The following is a 22,376-nucleotide window of genomic DNA, read 5'->3' as shown; positions in this document are numbered from 1 at the left end:
CGTGGATGAGCCTCCAACTGACTCAACGGATGTGGATGCTTTTAGACTATTAAGTGGTATAATGTAGAGTTAAAAATATGATGTGGACTTAAAAGATTCTTTCTTTTTAGATTAATTTTTTCTATAAAAAGAAATAGAACATTTAAAATGCAATAGTTCAAAAAGAAAAATACTCTCTACGTTCATAAAATGTTGTCCTAATTCATCATTTTTGTCTGTCCACAAAAAATTATCAGTAATTTATTTTTAGTAAATTTATGGATCCATTTTTCCACTCATTAACACTTGAGTCTCATTTTACACTCATTAACTTAATTAATTTTTTTTCACTTTTCTTTATTTGTGGATCTCTTCTTCCATTAAGGCTGCGTTCTCTTTGGTTGTAAATTTATCTTAAGAAAAAAAAGGATAAACAAAATTTCACCTTTTAAATCATTCATTTCTTTTCTCACATTTCCTACTTGACCTTTACTCATACCTCATTTACACTACAAAGGAGGGATAATATTATCACACCTTTGTAGTGTAAATGAGGAATTAATAGGGGTCAAGTAGGAAATGTGGGAAAAGAAATGAAGAATTTAAAGGGTGAAATTTTGTTTATCCTTCATTTTCTCATGATAAATTTACAACCAAAGAGAACGCACCCTAACTAAATAATCAACATGTATGGATGGAGGGAGTAGCATATTTCAAGGGGAACGAAGGGTGTATAATTCTTATGAACTGAGTAAGTAATAAATAAAATCAAATCCCTCAAAAAGAAAAAATCAACTAAAAATACTAGGTTTGTGGGTAGGGCTGTAAATTCGGGTTGCGGGTATCGGGTATACCCTCACCTGCCCCGATACCCGCAAATTTAAAGAGGAGGGTCGGGTGCGGGTAGTATATCCTCAAAAATGTCGGGTAGCGGGTAACCTCGGGTATACCCGCGGGTACCCGCAATAAATTTAAAATTAAACAATTTTTAGGAATTTTAGGAAATGAATTAACCCCCCTAGCCCTAGTTCTCGTCTCTCATCTCTGCCCTAGTTGATCGTTGTGCTTGTTTGTCAGCTGTTTATTTATTATTTATTCGTCACAGATTTTATGGATAATCGATGAAATAGAAAGGATATTTTCATTTTTTTTTGTGAAATGAGGGACAAAATACCATCCAACGGAACAAAAATACCTGCGAATAAAGAGGATACCCACAAATTGCAAGACAAAAATACCCTCCAACAGGATAAAATACTCGCAAAATTAAAATCAACAAAAAAATACAGGACTGTGCAGGTACCCTCATACCTGCATTCGGGTACCCGTAGCATATAGACGGAATGGATAAAGGTGAAAATTTCGGCTGATTTTGTCCCGCGGATATCCAATTTTACAGCCTGGTGGATGTCCCCAAAGTCGAAAGCCGAAGGCCCGAAACCAATTTCAAAGAAAATCTCGAAAAGTAATCTGTTTTTCTGAAAGCAGAAAAGTACTCCCTCCGTCCCATTAATAATGGCACGTTTTCCTTTTTGGGTTGTCCCGCTATTGATGGCACGTTTCCTATTTTGGAAAAAATAAGGGAGTGATTAATGTTAATTAAAATTCTAATTAAAAGCCTAATTAAAACAACTTAAAAGAAAAAAACTCTCGCTCCGCTCCTCTCCTCTCCTCTCACTCTCACTCTTAACTCTCCCTCTCTCTCTCGATTACTCTCACTCTCTTTCAGCTCCTAGACCCTCGCCGCCTTTCCTCCTCCACGACGACGGCGCCGGCGCTTCCACCCACAGCCTCCGCGTCCACCCACCCTCCTCCGCCGCCTTCTCCTGCCCTCGCTACCCTCTTCTTCATCCCTCCACCACCATCTCCTAAACCCTAGCGTCGCCTCCACTGCCTAGCGCCGCCGCCACCCTCCACCGCCTCCGCACCTCTGCGCCTGCTCCATCCGCCGCCGCCTCCTTCGCCTCCGAGTGAAACCCTAGCACCGGTTGGCGCTAGATCTGAGCGGCTCCATCGTCGCGCCTCCACCCCGTCTGAGGAAACCATATCAGCGGCCCGGCGGTCCTCCGAGTGTGACGACGCTGCCGCCTCCTCCTCCGGCATATCTTATTCTTGATTTCATACAATTTCTGGAATCTTATTCTTGATTTTTGTTGATTTCGTGAATTTCATGAATTATGAATATTTGTTGATTTTTGGGATCTTTATTGTTGGTTGGTGAATTTTGTTCTGGTATTTTGGTTCTGTTTTGGGTTAATTTCATGAATTTCATCCCAGTTCATGAATTTTTAATTTTTGTTGATTTCGTGCATTTCACCCTAGTTCATGTTCTTTAGATTGCATTTCTGCTGATGAAGTTAACAAAATTAAGATGAAAAAAAATGCAATCTTCCTGCCTATTGTACTTTAGAAACTTTTTTTTTGTGAAATTAGTCTTAATGGTAAGAAATGATTAATTAATTACAGATACTAAATTTATTTAATGAATCAAGAAATAAATATTTTTATATATTGATAAATTAGATATAATAAATAATCTCTAAACACAATTCTAATCATGTACACCTTTATTCCCTAATTTTCTTCTCCTTAATCTCCGTGCCGAAAAGAAACGTGTCATTATCAACGGGACGGAGGGAGTAATATGTTTTGAATCTACAATAATCAAAAGTGACGTAAATTTATATTTGGAGTTTATTCACTGAAATTATTTTTGGTGGGCCCCGCCGCACTACACACTTTTTGCTCTTTTGGCGCGTGATTGGGCGCTTTATCACCACCGCGAATTCATCTCCATATATATCCACACTTTCTTCCTTCCCATCGCGCCGACCTCCACTCTTCTTCCTCTTCTCTGCGCTTTTTTTCCGCTCCAAGTGTTAACCTAAAACGCAGAAAATCTAGCTAGACTTTTTAACATACAGCTGATAGGCAAAGATAAGAGCTTGTTTAGTGTTTAATCTGTGTAAGAAATGGACGCAACGGCCATTTCGATGTGTGCTGTCTCTTCAGCTTCCTTCTGCAATTCCAAAAACCCTAAATTCAGCCACGTACCCAGCCCTAATTTGCCGTCCTCGCCACCGATTTTCAGATGCATCTATTCGCAGAGCCCTCATCTTAATTCCTGGAATCCTCTCAAACCGGTTGCGAGAGCTGGTTTCGTTTGCTCGGCTGTGACCTCCGGCGGCGACACGCTCACCTCCGCCGCCGCTAAAGCGAAGGTGCAGAAACTGATTCAGGAATTCCAATCGCTGACCGATCCAGTCGACCGCGTGAAGAGGCTCCTGCACTACGCGGAGCTCCTCCCTTCTCTCGACGATTCGATGAAAATCGCGGACAACCGCGTTCCCGGTTGCACCACGCAGGTGTGGCTGCGTGTGGAAATGGACGGTGGTGGCAGAATGAGGTTTTCGGCGGAGAGTGATTCGGAGATAACGAAAGGGTTCTGCGCGTGCTTGGTCTGGGCGCTCGACGGTGCCACGGCGGAGGAGGTTTTATCCTTCAAAGCTGAAGATTTCGGAGCGCTGAGCGTTGTGGGGTTGAATGGAAGAAAGGTTGGTTACTCGAGCAGCAGGTCGAATACTTGGCATAATGTCCTGATTAGTATGCAGAAGAGGACCAAGGCGTTGGTGGCGGAGCGCGATGGCCGCCCCCGCGGCGAGCCGTTCCCGTCGCTGATTGTGACTGCTGATGGAATTCAGGCGAAAGGAAGCTACGCTGAAGCTCAGGTTGGAATTTTTTATTTTATTTTTGTTACGTGGATAAGTTTGGTTGAATATTTAAAGATTTCTTTTTCTTTTTTTTTTAATCAAAAAGTTAGTTATGTGGTGTATGATTATAGATTTTGCTGACTGTGGCTCACACTAAGACGACATTTTTATGAAGGAGTAATAAAAAAAGTCGGATGAGTGACAAGATTGATTCGTTTGACTGACTTTATACTGTTGGGGATTTGTTATCAAAATATATAAGTTGTTGGCTACTTACCAAGTGCTAATTCCCGAGTTTTAATATAAATAGTTGAATGTACTGTGAATGAAGAGTGAGTCTCACCTTAATGGTAATGGTTTAGTGAATAATAAAGATAAAAGTTGTTGGTCATATGCGGTAGAATATGTAAATAAGATGGTAGATTAAGGTAATATATTGTGGGGTAGTGTCTATAATAGAATATGACTATTTTTTGTAGACATAAAAAAAAAAAAATTATGATTATTTTTTGTGAATGGAGAGTAGTATTTATTTAATTAGCAAGATAAACTGACATTTAGACAGATGCTTTTCGATATTTCTAAATCAAGTATAGATTCAATCATGTTGAATAAGATTAAAACAATGGGTGCTTGTTTCATGAGTATATGAGGAGGTCATAATGTTACATTGCTCAATCGTTGCTGCTTTCTTAAAAAATAACTAAGGAAATGTTGCTTATCATGAATAGATATTAAAGCAGTCAGCTGTCAAGGATGGAAATGAATTTCTTGAAATAAAACAGAGAGATCCTAGTTTTATTGCTCGATGCATAATGGGTTGCCCTTGTTACTATTTCCTTTTTCGTTTGTGCTTGATTATTTCCATTCCAGCTGATAGTTAGATCACATATTGGTTTGATTCCTTGTGCTGTTATTACTTGATTGATCAAAGTATTGTTTATTTGGAGGGTTCTCAAGCATTTTTAAATTTAGTCTAGTAAAGGTGATGACAAGAAAATTGCGTCCCAGATTGACTCTGATATTCTGAAAAAATCATGCATTGTGCTACGTTCTAATGTTGTTTGTTCAGGAAGAGTGCTCATCCTTTTCCGTTTATGTGAAACCTTAACTCTTAAAAAACCTAAGTTTGAATATAGTTTATCGCAGGCTAGATTTCTGGTTCCAGATCAGGTAAAAATTCAAGAGCTAGTGAATTTGCTAGAGGAGAAGAAGATTGGTGTTGTTGCTCATTTTTACATGGACCCTGAGGTTCAAGGTGTTTTAACTGCCGCTCAGAAGCTCTGGCCTCATATTCACATATCTGATTCACTGGTCATGGCAGATTCTGCTGTCAATATGGCCAAAGCTGGCTGCAAATTCGTCACTGTTCTTGGAGTTGATTTCATGTCAGAAAATGTGCGTGCAATCCTTGATCAGGCTGGGTTTCCCGAGGTACTGCATCTCGCTCGTGATTTTTATGTTTGGTTTTCTGCCCTGTCATAGTGATTGTATAAAGTATGATTGTTCTTTAGGTAGGGGTATACAGGATGTCCAAGGAGCGCATCGGATGCTCCTTGGCTGATGCTGCAGCCAGTCCAGCATACATGGATTACCTTGCGGCAGGCGCATCTTCTGTTTCTTCTCCCTCTTTACATGTTGTGTACATTAATACCTCTCTGGAGACGAAAGCCTATACTCACGAAGTAGTTCCAACAATAACTTGCACCTCGTCTAATGTTGTGCCAACCATTCTACAGGTTGGTGATTCTCGTGCTTTACTGTATTCATTACTTTGTGGTATTGCTGGCCTAGATTTTTCAATGCCATCTTCTTTAAGCTGTATCTTGTTTTTCCAGGCGTTTGCAGAAGTTCCAGATTTAAATGTATGGTATGGACCTGACACCTACATGGGAGCAAATATTATGGAATTGTTCAGACAGATGACTGAGATGAGTGATGAAGAAATTGTCAATATACATCCAAACCACAACAGCAGATCTATAAAATCTTTAATACCCCGTCTTCGCTATTTTCAGGTAAATCTTCAGTTGTTTTGTTTGTATGAAAACTGATTATGCTCATAAAGTCTTAATTGCTTAGTTGGGTTCCCTTAATACAATTTAAAAATGTTTCTGTCACCAGGACGGGACATGCATTGTTCATCACCTCTTTGGTCATGAAGTCGTTGGCAAAATAAATGAGATGTACTGCGATGCATTTCTGACTGCACACTTTGAAGTTCCTGGTGAAATGTTTGCTCTAGCAATGGAAGCAAAGCAAAGAGGGATGGGAGTAGTGGGTTCCACTCAAAATATATTGGACTTCATTAAAGAGAGGGTACAAGAGGCATTAGATAGAAATGTCGATGAGCATCTTCAGTTTGTCTTAGGAACCGAATCAGGAATGGTGACCTCAATTGTTGCTGCAGTACGCAAGCTGTTGGGATCCGGGACACCCCAAAACGGAGCTAAAGTGAGCGTAGAGATAGTATTCCCCGTCTCATCAGAGTCAATAACTAGAACACCGAGCTCATCACTGGGTGAAGCAGGGGACTTCTCAAACCTCCCAATAATACCCGGAGCTGCAAGTGGAGAGGGCTGCTCTCTTCATGGAGGCTGTGCATCATGTCCTTATATGAAGGTTAGCTACACCGGAATTCCATTTTTCTGAATTCATTTCCACTATATATGTTAATTACAAGCATCCCAAATTTGAGTACTCTAGAAATACCTTTTAATCTTGTCTTCTTGGTTGATTCGCTAGATGAATTCCCTGGAATCACTATTGAAAATTTGCCACAATTTGCCACACGATAAAGATGATCTTTCATCGTATGAAGCTGGGCGGTTTAGTCTGCAGACCCCAAACGGTAAACTGATTGCAGACGTTGGCTGTGAGCCTATTCTTCACATGAGACATTTTCAGGTCTGCATTTCAACTTCCACTTCTGCCTTGTGCATACAACTCTTTGGGGATATTAATCTCAATCTACTCACGTTTCTTACAGGCTACAAAGAGATTGCCGGAGAAGCTGATCCAGCAGATCCTCCACAATCCTCTCAATGGAAGATAAAAAGTTTTCAGATCATGGGCAGATATGAGCAGAACTGCTACCAGTCTTTTGGTAAGAAATACGTGTCAAAGGAACCTTACACCGCGATTATTGATGGATTCTTCGTCCACACCTTCGCCTCTTATATACAACTTCAATGTTATGGAAGCTCCATCGCATCTCCATAATGTTATATTTTTTTTTTCTTGTTCTTGGTTCTGGTATGATACAATAGGATGTTAGAATTAGTGGAGTGCGTTGATTGTTTTTGTTTTATCTTGTAACATTAAAATCTAGATTTATTATGATAGAAGTTTGTTAGGCTGTGATGATGGAAAAGAAGAGCTCCGTTGGGAATAAAAGCTCCATAATTTTGGGGAAATCATGCTCATCAGTTTTGACTAGATTGTCAATTCTTGATCAGGTGAGAATTCATGAAAGAAAAAATAGTGAAAGGTAAAGACAAGGTCATTTTTGTTTGCTTTCAAAATTTCCGGTAGAAAAATTAAGCGCCTCCAGGAAGCTTCTGTTGCCTAAATACTCAGCAACACTTGCCCTATCTGCTCACATAATACAACAGTTCTCGAGAACTTATCATTACAATGATAAAAAAGTCAACACCGTTAATTCCTTATTGCTAAAAGTAAAAAACAATTCTGAAAAGACTTCGGGACACGTGGAATAATGCTTAAAATGCAGTGCGCTCCTAGGCAGCATATTATTCGTTTAAATAATTTTTTCTACTCACAATACACTAATTATTTACTCCCTCTGTCCATGAAATAAACTTTCAGTTGAGGTTCCGGAAGATTAAGAAAACTGAAAAATATGTTAATGGGATAAAAATGGTAGTTGACCAAAAGTGATAAAGGTGTTGTAGGTGGGTCCATAAGTGATAAAGAGTAGTAAATATATAATATAAAGTGATAAAAGTAATGTTGTGTGGGTCCATGAATGGTAAATGTAAGTAAATATATAATACTCCATCCGTACCACTGTATCTGATACTCTTTCTATTTTGGGCGTTCCACTGTAAGTGAGACCTTTCCTTTTTGGGTAAAAGCTTTTCCCTTTAAACACCTTTTCACTTTTTCACCTACACACAAAATACACATTTCTTAATTTTCGTGCAAAAAAAAAGGTATCACTTACAGTGGGACGGAGGGAGTATAAAAGTGATAAAAGTGTTGTGGGGTGGGCCAATGAATGGTAAATGTATTTTTCATAGACATATTGTGGGGGTGGGTACTTTTAATTCCACCCCTTGTCCAAAAAGCATAGTAGAGTTTAATTTGTGGACGGATGGAGTATATTAAAATTTATGTTATCTTCTTATAAGATTATTTTTTATTAAAATATATATCGTTCTCTTATAATATTATCTTTTATGGATGAAGGAAGTATATAAATTATATGAACCACGTTTATAGCAGGCAAACATTGACAATATGCCTCAGTTCATTTTATTTTTTCTAACACAACAACAATTGAAATGCACAAAAGGAACTAACAAATTAAACACGTGGAGTGATGACTACAAGCAACGGAAACTTTCTACGTACAGTAATCCCAGATTCTTCAGTCATGTCCAAATCTTCCCCTCTCCCTCCATTAGGCAATCCAAATTCAAAACCACACACCAATTTGGCCAAGGCCAGCTCGTAAACCGCCGTCGCAAATGCGATGCCGGGACAGCCCCTTCGCCCTGCCCCGAATGGCAGCAGTTTGAAATGAAGTCCTTTAAAGTCAATGCTTGTTCCGAGGAACCTTTCCGGACGAAATTCTTTCGGATTCTCCCACAGCGAAGGATCCCTCCCTATCATCCAAACATTGATCATTACACGTGTGCCTGCCGCCACATCATAGCCTAGTACTTTTGTGTCTCGAGTAGATTCACGAGGAACCAGCAACGGTGCCGGTGGATGTAGTCTTAGATTCTCTTTAATCACTGCTTTCAGATATGACATTTTCGCTAAATCTTCTTCACCGATTTCACCTTCGTTTCTAGCAGCAACTTCTCTCACTTCATTTTGCAGTCTTTTCATAGCTGATGGATTCCTCATCAGCTCCACCATCGTCCAGTCCAAAGCATTGGATGTGGTATCAGTTCCAGCAGAAAATGCGTCCTATCATAAGTTTATAATAAAGCAAAAAATATGGATATAACTTATAAAAAAAATTCAAACATGAGTGGATAAATTTAGTTTGTGCTAGAATGATTAATATTTAAAATTAAAAATTTTAAATTCAAGTTCATCGGCATGTAGTCTTTAAATATTTTTTATTGCACAAAAAATAGAGTTAATTATAGTTTTCATTCCTATCTTTTACAATTTTTTCAAATCTATCACAACATATTTATGAAATATTATATTACTCCTAATCTTTTAAAAGGTTGTCAAATATATCACCAAACTAAATTTTTAACGTTATATTGGGTGATATAACTTATCATAGAAATACTAATAGAGACATGTAATTTTAATTTTTTTCAGAAACAAATTTAAAAGTTGGTTTTCCACTAAAAATTAAATTAGATACGCACTGAGGATAGATTTGAAAATATTTTAAAAGTCACATAAAAAAATTAATATTTTATAAAAATTGAGATAGAATTGAACGGTTCGTAAATCACAGGTGTGAAAGTGAAACTATAATTAACCATAAAAAAAAAAAAAATCTTACAAGGATTAGCGCTTTTATGACATCATCGTCAACAGGGGAGCTGCCTTGATTCTGTCTCTGAAACTCGAGCAGTATGTCAACAAAATCCATGTCTGCAGCTGCAGCGTCGTCGCCAACTTCCACTCTCATCTCTCTATGCTCTCGAACAACACGCTCCAAAAATTTATCAATACGTTTGGCCACTCTCCCTCTCCTTGCATCCAAACCGTTGAACCAATTGGTCCAACCCAACCACGGAACGTAGTCTCCCACAGGAGAAATTCCTAAAAGTTGTACAAACTCCGCGAAGAATCTCTCCTCGCCGTATTTCCGCCCCAACGCCACCCTGCAGATCACATTGCTCGTCAGCGACTCCAGCGCGTCGCTCAAATTTACCACCGCCGCCGCGGCCGCCGATTTCCTGATCTTCTCCACCATGAGCGACGTCTCTTCCTCCCTGACGCGGCGGTAGGATTGAACCCTCTTGTTGCTGAGCAGGCGCAGCACGAATATGCTCCGCATCTGCCGCCAGTAATCTCCGTGAGGGGCAAACGCGACGTCTTTGGAGCAGTAGATGAGCCGGTCGGGGCTGCTCAGCTTCGGCCGGTTCGAGAAGATGAGGTCCTGCTCTTTCGTGATCTCGCGCGCGGCAGCGGCGGAGGAGGCGACGAGCACCGGGACGCGGCCGAGGTGGAGCAGCATCAGCGGGCCGTAGCGGTGGGATAAGGACTGGAGGGAGCGGTGGGGGAATTTCCCGAGCTGGTGAAGGTTTCCGATTATGGGAAGTTTGTTGGGAGATGGCGGCAGCCTCTTCCGTGGCTTCAACGCCGCGGCGGAGAGCCAGCCGTGGAGGAGGGTGGAGAGTATGATGGCGAGAACAGGATATAGAATAAGCTCATGAAGCGCCAACATTTTTGTTTTTGCCTTCTTAGCGTTGCGAGGAGACAAGTGGAAATTATTGCTGCTATTTATAGAACTGTACGTTTGGACTAGCTGGATTGCACTTGTTCCGTAGGGCAAAAACGCAAACGTCTCTGCATGCTAAGTTTTGCCCGCTTCGAGAAGATGACATCTTGGTTTTCATCATCTCCCTGGCGGAGAAGGCAACCAGCACCGCCACAATTTCATTTGTTTACATTCATATGTTTGATCACTAAATTGTGAGTAATAAAAGTTTGAGCTAATGGGCTCAATTAATCCTTCTTGTATTAAAAAAAGGAAAAAATGTCAACTCAAATAAAAATATGGAAAAATTAGTCTTTTTTATGTAAATGTACAATTATACCTTTAATGCGAAAAAGTGTGTAACAGTGTAAATACACTATTACACACTTTTTCAAAAATCGTGTAATGATCGCGAAAATCGTGTAATAGTGTATTTTACGCTGTTACACATTTTTTTTGTGAAAAAAAGTGTGTAATAACGTGAAAGTGTGTAATTGCAAAAAAGTGTGTAACAGTGTAAATACACTGTATTACACACTTTTTCACTTCTAATAGGCGATTGGAGCTAGCTAGAGTTGTATTGTACTTCAAGGAACTGAATGTTATTGGCTTCAAATCTTTCCCCTTCCGGGCGAGGTAATTCAAAGGATTAATAAAATTGTTAGAACCTTTGTGTGGAACAAAGTGGCAGGGCAGGTGGCTTGGAGAAAGGTATGCCTACTGAAAGATGAAGGAGGATTAGGGTTGCGCGACCTTGGAGTATGGAACAAAGCTCTTCTTATCAAGAACTTGTGGAACATACATCGCAAAGCCGAATCTCTCTGGATTCATTGGGTCCATACCGAGTACATCAAGAAGAAGGACATTTGGACACTTGCACCTCACTCCACTGATTCCCCCCTTATCAAAAATATATGTTTGGTAAGGGATATCATGGTGGAGAAACATGAGGGATCCGTTGATAAGGCGCAAGTGGCCCTTAATAGTTGGGGTGGCGAAAATCTCACGGCTGAAGCGTACAACTGTTTCCGGGACAAGGGCGAGGCACTATTTTGGCACAAGGCAATTTGGAGAAACTACATTCCTCCAAGATGCTCTATCACCCTTTGGCTTGCATTACAAAATCGGCTCAAAACAGTGGATCGACTCCAGGGAGTTCCTAAACTTTATGCTATTTGCAATACTTGTGATGAATCACTGGAGCACCTTTACTTTAAATGTGTAGAAACTTCAAAGACATGGAGAGAGATAAAAAAATGGCTCCGATTGAAGGAACTCATGTCAACTATACCAAGTGCCATCAAGCATCTCTCCAAAAAGAATAAGGGGTCAAAGATCTACAATAAAGCCAAACTCCTTTCATTGGTTGTGATGGTAAATCACTTGTGGTTTGCTAGGAACAAGCTTATATTTGAGAAAGAACCTAGAGAAGAATGTGGTGTATGAAATCAAATGTGACATCTACCGTTGCTTAAATGATATCTTCCCTCCTGATGAGGTAAGAGCGCATTTGGAATGGCAAGGAGTCTCAAAATCTTAGTCTCCACTAGTTGAAGCGATTCTCGGCAGCTCCAGAAAATGCGCTTTAACAGTTCTCGACGGTACTCGGCAGGCCCGACAGATAGCCAAAAAAGGCTCTCAACAGACCGAAGGCCCCAAAAGCTCGGCCCTACCACCCGATGGTCTCAAAATCATGACAAATCCAAAAGGAGTAAGATAAAAAATCTTAGAAATTTTGCTTGTTTTAGATGTAACACTCTTCTTATAGCACTAGCCATTGTTTGAGGTTGTGCTAAGTATGTAAAAGTGTTCTTTCAAAAGGCACTGCTCCCCCCTTGCCCCCACAATTCTCACTTGAGACTTTGTGTTTTGGCGGCACTGTACTCCCCCTTGGGTATGCCCAAGGTTCTTTTGTATTTTCTTTTTTGTTATTTAAATTTCGTATTTTCAAAAAAAAAAAAAAGTGTGTAATAGTGTATTTTACACTGTTACGCACTAAAAAGGTATTTTGATCATAAATGCTATTAATTTCATATTTTTATTTGTATGGCTAAAATTTCCTATAACTAAAAGGTGTTGGCTACAATAGGGTGCTGCCTTTAAAAATTACCGCAATTAAACAGTGCAATTGTAACTTATAAAGTAAGCATAGTATTGTATTCATAGAGACAAAATAATCGAAAATACAAATATTAATCTAACATAGACACCCAATAAATATTCGGGTAAACAATTAAAAGGATGTGACTAACTAAACTTGGCAGATAAATATAAGAAACAATATACTCGCATGGTCATTTTAAATAAGAAAATATAATATTTGGCCTCTAATTGAAAAACCACAAAATCTGACCATTTTTTACGTTTTCGAACTGTTTCACCTTTAATTAGGGCGGACCAGATTCGGGTTTGCGCGCACACATGGCACTATTAATGCCATTAGTGCCACATACTCAGTATTGCACCAATGGTACTTAGGGCCATATTAGTGACATTAGTGTCATACGAATGATACTTATGACTATATTAATGCCATATACCTGTGTGCTGATATTATTTAGATGAGTACAGTTCTATGACCACTTTGAACACTTCCCCGGAGGGTTTAGATTATCCATTTAGGATTTAGATTATCATTTAGGGTTTAGATTCTCCATTTAGAATTTAGATTATCCATTTAGGGTTTAGATTCTCCATTTAGTGTGCTGCATGAATGGTACGTTTGACCATATTAGTGTTATTAGTGTCATATACTCTCTTATGTAGTGTTGCACGAATGGTACTTATAGCTATTAGTGCTATATACTTAGATTTTTTTTCGGTTGACACATATGGAACTAATAGTGCCATATATATGTGCCTAACCCGCGCGCAAACCCGAATTAATTCGATCCGAATCCGGTCCGCCCTAATTAAGGGCAAAACAGTCTTTACACGTAATAAATGGTCAGATTTTGTGTTTTTTCAAAAGCGCTATGTAGATATAAAATAAAAGCAAATAAATCAGATATAAAATTTTAAGATAAAAGATTGACTCTAAAGAATGTAATTACATCAATCAAATTTATATATTCAACTTATTAATCCAAGTACCAATTTATCAAGTCGTAATAAAAGTAAATTAGTAAATTCTTTATATCGTTCAATACTTAACAAAACAATCTAACACCAAAAGGCACACAAAGAATTTCTCCATGTAATCCACCTATATCATTCATGACTCAATGCATTCCTAAATCAGCTGAACAATCATCATATTTAAGTATCAAATTGAGCAACTAAACATGCAAATTATTAACCATATAATTCACAAGAAACAAGCACCAAGAATCATGAATCATAATTTGGAAGAAAAATTAATTAGTATTAATATATAAAAAACATAAACTCAATGGACTAAATGAAAATATAATTAAGGGTTAAGTATCAAATTCACCCCTAATTAATATTTGTCCCATTTTCACGTCTGGCTCCCTAAACTAAACTTTGGTTGAACTAAACTCCTAAAATCGTAAACTTGGTTCAATTACACCCTCTGCCCTAACGGTTGTTTAACTACGTTACGTATTTTAATTAATTAATTTATTTATTACATTGGTGGTGGGACCCACGCCTTTCTTCTTCGCCAAGGTCGCCGAAAACGGATCTGCATGTAAAAAATTCGCGCTCCAAAATCCAAAATCACACTAGAAAAGTCCTCAAATAAAAAAATCCTCGCAAAACCCTCTGCTACCCTAAGAATTAATCGCTCTTTTTGTCAATCCCAGCGAGGAAAAGTCGTCGTCGACCACTGGTTTCACACCGGAGCCACCACCTTCATCTCTAATTCTCTTTCTCTCGCTGACTCCATCAAATCTATATAGTTACATGTTTTACAAAATTTGTTTATGAAAATCAATATTCTAATAAGGTGTAGTATTTGTTTCCAACACAACCCAAAATATTTTTTATAGGGCTAATTGCCTATAAATCCATAACTTATTTCAGTATTTGATTTTTGCACCAATTCTAAAAAAGTGACTTCTAAATTCATAACCTTTTTTTTATCTTTAATTTATCCAGTGATCGATTTTTTCTTATGCCGACGTCGGAAATGACACGGTAGCAGCCGGAATTGACACTTAGGCACATTTATGGCATGTTAAAAAAAAAACAAAAAATAAAACCCCCCTAGCATCGTCTCCCTCCTTTCCCTCCATCCCAAACCCTAATTTCCCCTCCCCCCACCCGCCCCCGCCCCCTGCCGGCGCGGCTTTTACACCCACGGCGATGCCTTTTTCATCCTCCGCCACCACAGTTTGCAGCACCAGTTTGATGCATGTAAATAAATTAGATTAAATATCTCAATATCATTCTCCTCCTTTTTTCTTTCTTAGCTTGTTCGATAACTGCCATTGCACTGATACTGTCATCAAACATCCCAAATATTTATTTATCAGCGCATCTATTATCAAATTCTAACATCAAACATTCCAAAATATTTATTTATTAGCCCATCTATTATCAAATTCAAAGTCGAACCCTTATCCTGGAATAATATTTAAATGTGAAATAAAGTTATCATTTAGGAGTTTGTGGGCTTTATTGAAGCAAAATTGGCCACGTTTTTTTTTTTTTGAGAAAAAAATTGGCCACGTTACATGGTGCAGGAGTTGTGCTTATTTTGTATATATAAAATAGGAATTCTTGGAAGGTATGTTGCCACCAAATCCATTACGGAGGCGTTCTTTTTGGTGGAAAAAAGCGTATACATGTATTTTCATTTTTTCTTTTACTCATTTTTTAGTTAAAAATTCTTTTTGGATCAATAAGAAGGAAGTTTTCTTGAAACAGCTTATTTTTTTACATTTACACTTCAATTTATAATAATATATCACTAAGTTATAAATATGATAATATTTTTCTATATTATATATTTTTATGATTTTTTAATTTTATCTTCAAATATATATTACTCTTCTTGTTCCAATAAAAATGACTCGTTTTTATTTTGGATCGTCCCATTAGTTAAAAACGACTCATCTCCATAAAAATCAATATTTATTTCTTGAAAAGTTATGGGTTCTATCACTTTAATTCAATTTTCACGTTCTTCTGAATTTTCGTCCGAAAAGAAGTGAGTCATCTCTAGTGGAACGAATGAAGTACATATATCTCTATCTTTCTTATTCTCTCTCCCCCACTCTCTCTCTTCATAATATTTAAATATATTTTCTTATAATTAAAAAGAATAAGAAATAAAAAGTGTGAATCATCAAAATATAGTACTTTTTTTTTCTTTTCTAATGACAAATTTAGAATTAAAAATAATACAGCTGTTCATGCACAAACATGCTACGTGAAATATTCACAGTTCATGCATTAGATTGAAAACTTAGGATTGGAGGATTCTGAGGCAACAAATGAAAACTACTGCAAGGCCAAAGAGTCATGTCAGGCCATTCATGGCGGAGATTGCATCACGATGCTGTTCCTTATCTATAACCGGCCATTTCTTTTTCACTATATATAATCGTCCGCCAAGAAAGGAAAAAGAAGAGAGATGAAAAAAATGTTCTGTCACTGTAACCACAGTCTGAATTAGTACAGTTTTGAAGGATATATGTCATAGTTACAGTTTAATAATAGTTGACTTTAAATGATCTTAAAATATATTTTTACAATGTATATTTTTAAATTATTAACTTTGATGAGGACTGAAATGTGCACCAGCACTGTGCTAAACATAACGGGAATATTTCTAGTTATGATTATTATTATTATTGGTATTATGGTTATTTCTAATATTTGATACAGGATTGCCCTGATTCTCGGCTTGGCTCAACTTTCCAGCTCTGATGGCTCGATTTCAAGATGTAGATTAGAATAACGGAGCTTGGGCTTGATTCATGGGGCTAATGGGCTTTAAGGGTCTAATGGGCCCAAGGGCCTTAAGTTTATGTTCATGCTTATAAATAGGGCCTTGTTGCATAGATTAGGGGATCATCTCATTATTTATTCATAACTTATAAAATGTAAACTACTCTCTCGATTATAGTGGAAAACCCCCAAAACCCCCGTGGACGTAGGTCTTCTCGACCGAACCACGTAAATCCGTGTCGTTTATTGCTTTTCTAGTTTAGGTGTTGGTTTCGTAATTCACCAACTGGCGCCGTCTGTGGGAACGAATCGGACGAGCTTACTATTCATCACTGTTCGTCGGCACTATTCATCACTGTTCGTCGGCACTGTTCATAAAAAAATTCCAGATTTCGATTTCGATTCCAGATGAAAGAGTTACTGTTCATCTCCTTGGTCTATCTCTCTCCCAGCGCCAGTTTGGGTCGGCGACCACCACCCTGAATTCCGGCCAGCGCCGTCGCGAGGAAATCCTACCGCCACTCTCTCCCTCACAGATCGGGATCGAATTCCCCCTTGTCGTCAGTCTTCACCCGAAAAATGAAGAAACTCTCCAATCAAAAATTCCCAGAAATTTGTTCGACCACCCATATCAGAGGTCCCCACGATTCCCGAGCCTGGCGCTGCTCTGCCGGGAAATGCCGCCGCTGCGGTGCACAATGGCTACCTCTATTTCTCAGATCTAGCCGCTTCTTCTTCTCACCAGTTCAGCCGCGAACGGCTTTAGCGAGATCGTGCTCAGCAGAGGGTTCAAGACGTCGAGTCTCGACATAGCGTTGATTTCTGTCGGAGCCGTTGTCAAGGGAATTTCCCTATCAATGATAACTTGTTGGTTGGAAATGGGGCTGGATCGAGCTCTGCTCCCTCTTCATGGAATTTTTGGGTTCAACTTCCAGGTTTCTCATATCAAATGTTTATTGGGTGTTTAATTTAACTATACGTGAGATTGTCATTGTGATTTCGCATGAGATTTTCCTGGGCATTACATTTAATTTGGGATGAAATTGATGGGTGTCTGAGTGTCTCTACCGAATTTGGTGGAGTCGAGTTTTCGAGGTTTTTGGATTAATGTGTTTTTAGTTTCTTATTCGATTACAATTTGTTGCTGCTTTGATTCTAACAAGTCTTTGAAGTGGTTATTGATGACATTCCAAGTTTGAGCTATATATTCTCTTGAATATAAATTTTGTATGGCTAAAGCATTTGGGATTCCAATGTCAGATTTTCATATTCTTAGAACTATTCAATTATAGTTGCTAGATTTAATTGAAGATTCGTAAGTTTTCTCTACTTCACATATTTAGATTCAATTATAGTCACATATGTTCTTTGAATACGTGAAGTAAGTGATTGATGATTGTTAACAATGCTCTTCTATTCGGTTTATATGTATCATGATATATATCGGAGGGGCACTTCTAAGCAAGACAAAATCGATGATTTCTTTCTTTGAGACCAGCTCCCTTGGCACGTGAGCATGATTGGGAATCAAAAGATACTCTACTTGAACATTTGGGCATACTAATGTTTTATATTATCCTTGATGGGAGGTGAAAATTTGATATTAAGTAGCATGAAGCTGCGCAGTATATATATTTCTTAATAATGGGATCACAGCCCTGTTTAAAGGGGCTCTCATATTTTACTAATATTCTCGTTCAAGAGTTCTTACAGCACATGATAAACAGCTTTGGGAAAAAACTTGAACAAGTATGGTAACCACCATAACACGAAAAGCTAATCCACTTGTAAGTGGTGATTCAGGTACTTCGCTGAACTTTATCTCGTGGAAGCATGTGAGCATGATGGGGGAGTATTATGCTTTATTACTAGGCAAAATTATGTTTTTAGGGTATTTTTATGGGAACATGTAAGCATGATAAGGATTTGGGAAACATTCTACTTCTTTACTTGAGCAAAACCATGACTTATATGATCTATGCTGGGATTTATGCAATAATAATTATGTCTTGGAAGCTGCACACCTTCTGCATATGTGCCTAGGGCTGGATTATGAATTGACTAAGTACACGAAGCTGCACACCTTCTGCATATGTGCTAGGGCTTGAACTGCAACTTGAATTATGTTACTTGGGAACTGTAGTTATGCTAACTCTCTCACAATCATCGCAAGCATGAGCACCAAACACACACACACTTAACATGTTCATAACAGAGTATTGCACATGTCACCAGAGGGGGGAGTAGGGTGTATACCCGTAGTCCCCAATTTTCAAATTCAAAAATTGCTTTTAAGCAAGTCAAGGGAAAAGCAGAGGGAGGGAAGCGCTCGTAAGCCGCGAAAGTTGGTTGCGCCACCCGGGCCCTCCATGCTCCGCGCAGAGATAGCACTTAATCATAAGCCGCGAAAGTTGGTTGCACCCCCCGGGTTTTCCATGCTCCGCGCAGAGGTTGCTTTAACCGTAAGCCACGAAAGTTGGTGGCACCCCCCGGGTCCTCCATGCTCCGTGCAGGGTGTTCCTGTCAATCGTAAGCCGCGAAAGTTGGTTGCGCCACCCGGGCCCTCCATGCTCCGCGCAGAGATAGCACTTAATCATAAGAACGCGAAAGTTGGTTGCACCCCCCGGGTTTTCCATGCTCCGCGCAGAGTGTTCGAGATTGGATGGGAAGCAGCGAAGGAGGGAAGCAGCAAAGGAGGGAAGCAGCAAAGGAATTGCATACAAAGGAGGGAAGCAGCTGAGGAATGCTCCGCCATGATTTCACTGCTCTGCCGTGATTTCACTGCTCTACCGTGATTTAACTGCTCTGCCGTGATTTCACTGCCCTACTGTGATTTCACTGCTCTGCAGTGATCCCAATGCTCAACCACCGTCCGTGATCCCAATGCTCTGCCGGGATTTCAATGCTCTACCGGGATTTTTAATCCTCTGTCGGGATTTCAATGCTCCGCCATGACTTCAATGTTCTGCTCTGACGGGTGCTCTGCCGGGTGCTCTGGCGGGCGTTTCTCTGCTCTGACGGGTGCTCTGCCGGGTGCTCTGACGGGTGTTTCTCTGCTCTGGCGGGCGTTTCTCTGCTCTGACGGGTGCTCTGCCGGGTGTTTCTCTGCTCTGGCGGGCGTTTCTCTGCTCTGACGGGTGCTCTGCCGGGTGCTCTGACGGGCGTTTCTCTGCTCTGACGGGTGCTCTGCCGGTGCTCTGACGGGTGTTTCTCTGCTCTGCCGGGTGCTCTGCCGGGTGCTCTAACGGGTGTTTCTCTGCTCTGACGGGTACTCTGCCGGGTGCTCTGACGGGTGTTTCTCTGCTCTGCCGGGTGCTCTGCCGAGTGCTCTGACGGGTGTTTCTCTGCTCTGCCGGGTGCTCTGCCGGATGCTCTGACGGGTGTTTCTCTGCTCTGCCGGGTGCTCTGACGGGTGTTTCTCTGCTCTGACGAGTGCTCTGACGGGTGTTCTCTACTCTGCCGGGTGCTCTGACGGGTGTTTCTCTGCTCTGAAAGGGCATTTCTCTGCTCTGACCGGGCTTCTCTGAGGGACATTTCTCTGCTCTGAAAGGGTATTTCTCTGCTCTGATCGGGCTGCTCTGAGGACATTTTTCTGCTCTGAAAGGGTATTTCTCTGCTCTGATCGGGCTGCTCTGAGGACATTTCTCTGCTCTGAAAGGGCATTCCTCTGCCTTGACCGGGCTGCTCTGAGGGTATTTCTCTGCTCTGAATGGGAATTTCTCTGCTCTGACCGGGCTGCTCTGAGGGCATTTCTCTGTTCTGACGGGCATTTCTCTACTCTGACCGGGCTGTTCTGATATGTATTTCTCTGATCTGATAGGCATTTCTCTGCTCTACTCTACGGGCTACACTATTTTGCGCCTCTGCTCTATGGGCTGCTTTGATCTATTTTAATCGCTACTCAGCGAGAAATAAGTCGCCTTTTGGCATGCTATTGTTATCTATTGGTCTTCTCACGCGCTGGATTTCTTACGCGCTCAACAACAGGGGGTATATTGTTCAGACTCGACAAATATTTATGACGGGTTTTCTCACATGATCAGAGTATCATATTTCTCAACTTCGACACGGGTCTTCCTATGTTATTCGGGTATTCTTGCAGCGGTCTTCTGGTTTATCTAACACAAAGCATTCATATTGCTTATCTATGCAAAGTATTCAATATGGGGTATTCTCAGCGCTGGTTTTCTTATGCGCCCAAAGAAATGGAAATTATTTATCTTTGTCAACATTCAACAAACAAGAAGGAAATCTAACTTGAAACTACAATTCCAAATTCAAGGGAAAAAATGTTTATCTTTGCTTTCTTATAATATTAAAACTCTTATGTCTTCATGATTTGCAGGGACCAAGGAAAACAGCACAGCGCTGGCTTTAGCGATACTTCCCTGGTTGAACACGAAAAATACCCGGTTCAACCAGACCAGAGGGGGGAGTGGTTGATGAGGACTGAAATGTGCACCAGCACTGTGCTAAACATAACGGGAATATTTCTAGTTATGATTATTATTATTATTGGTATTATGGTTATTTCTAATATTTGATACAGGATTGCCCTGATTCTCGGCTTGGCTCAGCTTTCCAGCTCTGATGGCTCGATTTCAAGATGTAGATTAGAATAACGGGGCTTGGGCTTGATTCATGGGGCTAATGGGCTTTAAGGGTCTAATGGGCCAAAGGGCCTTAAGTTTATGTTCATGCTTATAAATAGGGCCTTGTTGCATAGATCAGGGGATCATCTCATTATTTATTCACAACTTATAAAATGTAAACTACTCTCTCGATTATAGTGGAAAACCCCCAAAACCCCCGTGGACGTAGGTCTTCTCGACCGAACCACGTAAATCCGTGTCGTTTATTGCTTTTCTAGTTTAGGTGTTGGTTTCGTAATTCACCAAACTTTTTGTTTAATTTTAAACTATCAATTGCACCCTAAGAGCACCTCCAATGGTGGTGTCTTAGAGGGGTGTCTTAGAAGTGGGCCCCATCTAAGACACACATGCATTGTGTCTTAGGTGGGTGCTTAAATCCCAATTTCCACAAAATTCATATTTTTACACTTTTATTTTTAAAATTCAAATTTTATTAAAATTAAAATTCTACATTACAATAATATAAAGACATAATTTAAATACAATAATAATAAAAAAATTACAATAATTTTCTAGGGCTCAATCGGACCAAAACGAGACCAAATGTGCTCTTTTTTTTAAAAATCCCCAATTCTTCACTTTAATTTTAAAATTTCAAATTTTTATTAAAAATAAAATTCAAACATTACAATAAAAAAATATTACATAATTTAAATAATAAAAAAATACATAAAGAAAATATAGGATTTAAAAAATTGAAATATTCAATATAAAATTAGGATTTTAAAAGAAAAAAAAAACAAAAATTAAAATTAAATCCCTACCCCACCCAGCCGACATCCCCTCTTCTTCCCCAACCCACCCTCTTTTTTTCTCATCTTTCCCCCATAGTTGCTGCTTCGTTTCCTTTCTTCATTTTTTTTTATTAAATCGGCGCGTGTAGCGCACGATTTCGCCAAAATCCGCCAACGACCCGCGTCTTGCCTTCGACGCCGCCTCACATCACGCCGCGTCTCCAGTGCGGCACACCCCTCTTCGCCCCGCGTCGACCCAGCGCTCGACACGAGCGCTGGGGATGCTCTAAGGCCAGAACTAATACAAAGGATATGTAAACTCATATTTACATTTTAATGTGGTTTTAATCACTTTAAATTAAATCGCATAGTTTACTGGAACAAATATGCTCATTTTGTCGAGTACCATCCAAAACTACAAATATCATCAAATCAAATATATATTTATATATAGGGAGTAGTTCTAATTAGGGAAAATTGCATATAAATACACAAATTTTGCCAAAAATTCATATTTGACGCGAAGTTAAAATTTTACAATTAAATACCTCAACTTTATAAGTTATTCAATTTTAACCTCGATTGCAATTTTCCCAAATTTTAAAATGACTTAAGTTTCTACATGGTTCACTAGCACACGCTTTTCCGTTCGTAGGACTAAAAACAAAATGACGCCATTTTGTTTTACATTAGACGGTGTCGTTTTACAGCAATTTTAAAAATTGAAATGAACCCTAATTTACATTCCTCATCCTTAAGAACGGGAAACCTAATTTACATTCCTCATCCTCATCCTTCA

General features: G+C 39.5%; 3 protein-coding genes across 3 annotated transcripts; 2 read left to right on the top strand and 1 right to left on the bottom strand.

The window, feature by feature from the left end:
- Positions 1-2,630: 2,630 nt before the first annotated feature.
- Positions 2,631-7,105, top strand: LOC131019666 (quinolinate synthase, chloroplastic). Its single transcript, XM_057948258.1, has 7 exons — positions 2,631-3,707; positions 4,839-5,123; positions 5,204-5,428; positions 5,528-5,707; positions 5,814-6,311; positions 6,435-6,596; positions 6,679-7,105. The coding sequence occupies exons 1-7, from the start codon at positions 2,952-2,954 to the stop codon at positions 6,742-6,744; spliced, it is 2,172 nt and encodes a 723-aa protein (XP_057804241.1). The 5' UTR covers positions 2,631-2,951; the 3' UTR covers positions 6,745-7,105.
- Positions 7,106-8,163: 1,058 nt separating this feature from the next.
- LOC131019665 (cytochrome P450 71A6-like) lies at positions 8,164-10,542 on the bottom strand. The gene is made up of 2 exons (XM_057948257.1): positions 9,409-10,542; positions 8,164-8,849 (listed from the first exon to the last, which is right to left on the bottom strand). The coding sequence occupies exons 1-2, from the start codon at positions 10,297-10,299 to the stop codon at positions 8,238-8,240; spliced, it is 1,503 nt and encodes a 500-aa protein (XP_057804240.1). The 5' UTR covers positions 10,300-10,542; the 3' UTR covers positions 8,164-8,237.
- Positions 10,543-11,265: 723 nt separating this feature from the next.
- LOC131023255 (uncharacterized) lies at positions 11,266-11,778 on the top strand. The gene has a single exon (XM_057952798.1). It carries the CDS (start codon positions 11,266-11,268, stop codon positions 11,776-11,778), a length of 513 nt encoding a protein of 170 aa, XP_057808781.1.
- The last annotated feature ends 10,598 nt before the right edge of the window (positions 11,779-22,376 follow it).

This window comes from Salvia miltiorrhiza, chromosome 4 (genome assembly GCF_028751815.1).
Source record: "Salvia miltiorrhiza cultivar Shanhuang (shh) chromosome 4, IMPLAD_Smil_shh, whole genome shotgun sequence".
NCBI classification, from domain to species: Eukaryota; Viridiplantae; Streptophyta; class Magnoliopsida; order Lamiales; family Lamiaceae; genus Salvia; species Salvia miltiorrhiza.
The sequence above is the reverse complement of the archived record's forward strand: the minus strand, read 5'-3'. Positions and strand labels throughout refer to the sequence as shown.

Coding starts and splice junctions, on each gene's coding strand:
- LOC131019665 (XM_057948257.1), bottom strand. CDS start 10,299: ATGTTGGCGCTTCATGAGCTTATTCTATATCCTGTTCTCGCCATCATA. Junction 8,850..9,408: donor TCATAAAAGCGCTAATCCTT/GTAAGATTTTTT, acceptor AACTTATGATAG/GACGCATTTTCTGCTGGAAC.
- LOC131019666 (XM_057948258.1), top strand. CDS start 2,952: ATGGACGCAACGGCCATTTCGATGTGTGCTGTCTCTTCAGCTTCCTTC. Junction 3,708..4,838: donor GAAGCTACGCTGAAGCTCAG/GTTGGAATTTTT, acceptor AGTTTATCGCAG/GCTAGATTTCTGGTTCCAGA. Junction 6,597..6,678: donor TTCACATGAGACATTTTCAG/GTCTGCATTTCA, acceptor CGTTTCTTACAG/GCTACAAAGAGATTGCCGGA.
- LOC131023255 (XM_057952798.1), top strand. CDS start 11,266: ATGGTGGAGAAACATGAGGGATCCGTTGATAAGGCGCAAGTGGCCCTT.